A 4,583-nucleotide genomic window follows, 5' to 3' on the forward strand; every position below is an offset into this window, starting at 1 on the left:
GACACTCTGCTGCTCCTATTTGGAGCTCAGGCTCATTTAGGAGCAAACACAACATCTCCAAGAGCTTGCAGTTGTCTGCTGTGATGTGGCTCAGGGCCACCCAGTCAATGTAGCCAGCCAAGGTGTTGAGTGCTGCTATCCCCACGCGGCAGTTTGCCTGGGCCTGTGAACAGAGAGGAGGCAAGAGATCAGAACCAGAGAGAAACACCAACTCCCGCCTAAAGCTGTCCACTCCCTGGAAGAACAGCATCAGGAACCACCCCAAGAGTGAGGTGGCAGCAGACGCGTGCAAGTCCCCACACTAAGGATGTCAGTTAAGGCCTGGACATTTCTCCACCTGTGCCTCACTTCTTTCTTCTCCAGGAATTTGTATTATGGGTGAACAAACCCATCTGTAAATGAGAACTGCAGGTAATGCCCTTCAAAGGCTGGGAGAAGCCTGGTTCTAAGGAATCTTGCTCTTAAGAATGATTAACGCACTAACTCCCACATAGCTCCACTCACCTTTGGCTCCTGAGCCAGATCAGTCTTCTGAAAAAGAAAACAAGAGATGGTGAGTAAGCATCTACAGCAGACACTTCTACCCAGCCACTACTGGACAGGCTTATTCCCGAGAACGCAGCCAGAAGCAGCTTCAAAGAACAGCTCCCTAGTGAAAGGGGCTGCAACACCGTCTCCCGCTCAGGACATTGCTGCAGCCACCATAACCACCTCTGCAGCCCCCTGGCAGGTAAGACAACAGGACTTTCAATTGCAAGTTAAGCCACAATTTCCTTCTCATCCAGAAGATGGCACTCCAGTCAGCAGGGATCATGAAGACACAGGGGACAAGAAGGAAAGGCATTTCAGTGCTTCCTGGGAGCTTCCAGGGAAGAAACTTTTGACCTTTTAGAGCATCTTACATCCAAAATACACACTCTGAAAGATGCTGGTGGCTTTTATGTACTGAGATTGATGTCTGAAAAGGGAAAGTGATTTGTCCATGTTCAAAAAGGCAGCTGGAGAGAAAGCTGGGGCAAGAGCTTACAGCCTGACTCCCAGTTCCAAACACTTAACAGTAGCTGCAATGCACTGCTTGCACCGTCTTTTTAACTAATGCAAACAAGTCCCTCAGACACTCAGGTTTGATTTGTTTTTCAGATGCAAAGATACCACAAGCATTTCTTTCCTCTGCAAGGTTTCGGTTTGGAAACTTTGTCCACCAATGTATTCAGTGCAGTGATTTTAAGTTAATCTGGCTGTGCTCCAAACATTTAACAACTGAGCCACCATAACAGAACTGCAGATTATTATGGTCCTGGGGAACTGTCCATCATCTCCCCCAGTCTCACTGTGCAGACAGGTAACTGAACACCCAACCCTCAGAATTTACCCTGTGCAAAATATCCCAAAGATCTGCTAACCTGTGGAGTGGTGAGGGCTTCTTGTTCCTGGGGTGCTCCAACCTTGCCAATCAGAAAGATTTCACCGTTAGGAGAAGCAGCCACACTTCAGAGCCTCAAGCACTGCAATTCAAACCTTACCTGGAAATGCATTTCAACCAGACTACAAAATGCTCCAGGGTCTCCCACCCACCACCATGAACTGCACAGAGAACTGCCTGCTCTACAGGTGGGTTTGTTCAGCCCGGCAGTGCATCAGGAAAACGAACAGAAGTCAGGTAGGAGAGGGTTTTTCATTGCCTCCCCGTTTCATACTTGGTGTAACTCTGGATTTTAATTCACAGAAAAAAAACCTAAACAACTTGTTTCTAGATTGGTTTCTCAGTCGTGCTTCACTCTCAAATCTACCTCCTTCTCACAGGAACAGACTGCAGTAGAGACTTGTCTTCACCATCCATCGTGACCAACCTGCACATCTCTGACCTTAGGTAAGAATTCAGGAAAGAAGTCTCTTTACACAAAAAGGAAGAGCATTCCTCACCACAGCTTGACTAGAAAGGGGCTTCCTGACCTGACCTCTTGGAGAAAAGGACCAGAGAGGCCCAGATGCAATGCTGAGACATCAAAACCTCAAGCACTTTGATGCATCACCACAAAGACACCACTGCAGCATACGAGAGCAGATGCAAGCCCAGAATGGCATCTCTTTACCTCCGTCTGTTACATAAACTACCCCAAATCGACCCATTTCTGCCACAGCCACACCTTCATTTTGCTAAGACGTACACCTCTAGTATCAGCAGAGCATTCCAACAGTACGGATGAGGCACACGTGCACTCAAACCACTTCCACTAGCAAATCCAAACTATCAGCACTAACCCTGTCAACCTTGCGTGTTCAGTCTCCCTGAGCAGCACTGGCTTCCCAGGCCACACCAGATCCCTAACTCACGACAGCAACAGCTTTCAGACAGTTTCTGCACTTGTTTCCCTAACAACTTGTGAGCTGTAGCCCAATTCCTAAACGCCTCCAGCACTGACTGAACTCAAGGAAAGGAGACTCTTACCATGCGTCTGTACTTGTTGACATTCTGCTGCAGGGTAGTTAGTAGGAAGCTGAAGATCTTCTCCATGTTCTGGGTGAGGGTTTGCTGGATATCTCGTCGCCGCTGGGTAGGCAGAGTTTGAAAAGTCACCACATCCTCTGCCAAACGTAGCAGGATGAACATCACCAGCTCTGTCTGTGTTTCCTGATGTTGCAAAATGAAACACACTCCATCAGCAAGGTTCAAACATTAAAATCTCTAGAGGCTAGCTCAAGAGTTGTAGAGAGAAAGTGAGCATGCATGAAGATACAAGTCATACATTAGGAAAACAAGACAGAAGAATGTCTCTCTCTCTGCTAAAATAATTTCCTAGAATAACTTAATCTTACAGGGATTTTTTGAGTCCATCATCAGCCTGTCTCCCTGGACCACGAGTGAGTTTGACTTTCCTCAGGATGACAGAAAGACTGAAACCCATACTATGAGCAAGCAGAAGAGAACAGACAGGTGTGTTTCATACCCCTTGCTTGGAGAGGGTATCCAGCTCCTTCAGCATGTCAGGCCAGTGCTGAGGCCATTCACGCTTGATCATCTCCACCACAATGCGAGACAGAACATCCTTAATGTGACTTTCCTCCTCCAGAATACTTTGAGTTCCCTGTGATAGAAAAGGGGCAGTTCTACAAACCAGCAAACATCAGGCATTTATAATTCTGACCTGGGAAGCACAGTGGTTGCAAATATTCTAAACCACACAAAATAAAAACAACAAAACAGAAGACAACATTGGAGCTCTTCATCCCAGCTACCTTATGTGATACTCCTGTCCTCCCAAGCACCCACAGCTAGTGACCTTTGGAAACCAAAAGGATTTTCCTCAAAATAAGGTCACTTGGTCATAAGAGCAGTCACAAGGATAGAGAAAACACAACTAAGATAATGACTTAGTATTCCTGCAAAGGATAAGAACATCCATATTTACTGAATTTCCTTCTAAGAAAAAAAAAAGTACCTTAGGTATGTCATACGAGCCTCATAACTTCCTGGCATGGGAGGTGACATGGTTATTGAGCTGACTACAAGACAGTGAAAAGCACTGGAACAACTAGAGATGTACAGCAAGAAAGTAATGAAATGCAGAACGGAATTCAGGTCCTCTATGCTAATTAACTGGAGTTTTTCTTCCTTTCGCTCCCACTTTCTATCTGCAAGTGAGAGAATGGTGTTTCAGAGAACAGTCTGGGGTAGAAGGTACTTACACTTGATATGAGGCCCATGACATTGTTCTTTAGATAAACTTTTTCTAGGCGAGGCATATTGTTCCAGCGAAACCTGTTCAAAAGAGTTACAAACAAACAAACAAACAAAAAAAGGAGACAAAACCAACACAGAGTCAAAACATTTATAAAGATCTCTGACTTGATTCTCAATGAACTACCACTTCTTCACCTAGAGACAGACACAACAGCTCACTGACATAGCCCAATGCTTTAATGAAAGGGACGAGTTTAAAAACTGCTGCTGGCAAACGGGCGTGCACCATGGAGGCCAACAAACAGGAGAAGCAGCAGCAAAAGCACAAAGCATCAGGTCTGTGGAGGCGGCAGAGAGAGGAATCTCAGAACTGAACTAATACAAAGCCTCTTTGTTAGCACGAGGCCAACGAGGGAGAATGCTGTCAAGACCTACTGATAACCCTGAGAGGTTATTTACATCTTGCAATGTCAATATGTCTTAGAGCTAGGTGAATTAACCTTCCCAACCTGCCTGAAAGCCATTTTCTCCTCTCCTTCTTTTACAGAAGGAAACACAGCAGGCCGGCAACTGTCCCCTGCTGCAGAACTGCCTCTCTGTGGCCTGAGAGTGTCCCCCTGAAGCAGGAGGCGCTGAAGGGGAGCAGAGCCCAGGCCAGCGGCGGTGTGACAGCAGGCCGGCACCCTTCCCCAGCGCAGGGGTACTGGTGGCAGCTCGAGGGGCCTTACTTCACCACATGCTCCAGGATCTGCAGGCCGAAGTGCCGGACGATGGCCGTCTGCGTCTTCTCCGCCAGCTTCAGCCCGCAGGGCACACAGATGGGACACTTCTCCTTGAACTCCTCACAGAACTGGGGAAGGACCAGGGGGGACACGTACACGCAGTTAAACACTGGAGCAGG

General features: G+C 47.1%; 1 protein-coding gene across 1 annotated transcript in view; it reads right to left on the bottom strand.

The window, feature by feature from the left end:
• The window catches only part of XPO5 (exportin 5), a gene marked incomplete at its 5' end in the record, with an annotated part of 28,238 nt that extends 23,706 nt beyond the window's left edge, over positions 1–4,532 (bottom strand). The window contains 6 exon segments of the mRNA XM_010075534.1: positions 6–163; positions 505–531; positions 2,450–2,632; positions 2,949–3,086; positions 3,688–3,760; positions 4,411–4,532. Of these exon segments, the coding sequence (XP_010073836.1) occupies positions 6–163; positions 505–531; positions 2,450–2,632; positions 2,949–3,086; positions 3,688–3,760; positions 4,411–4,532 (701 nt within the window).
• Between the last annotated feature and the right edge of the window lie 51 nt (positions 4,533–4,583).

This window comes from Pterocles gutturalis, unplaced genomic scaffold, assembly GCF_000699245.1.
Source record: "Pterocles gutturalis isolate BGI_N339 unplaced genomic scaffold, ASM69924v1 scaffold32037, whole genome shotgun sequence".
Lineage (NCBI taxonomy): Eukaryota > Metazoa > Chordata > Aves > Pterocliformes > Pteroclidae > Pterocles > Pterocles gutturalis.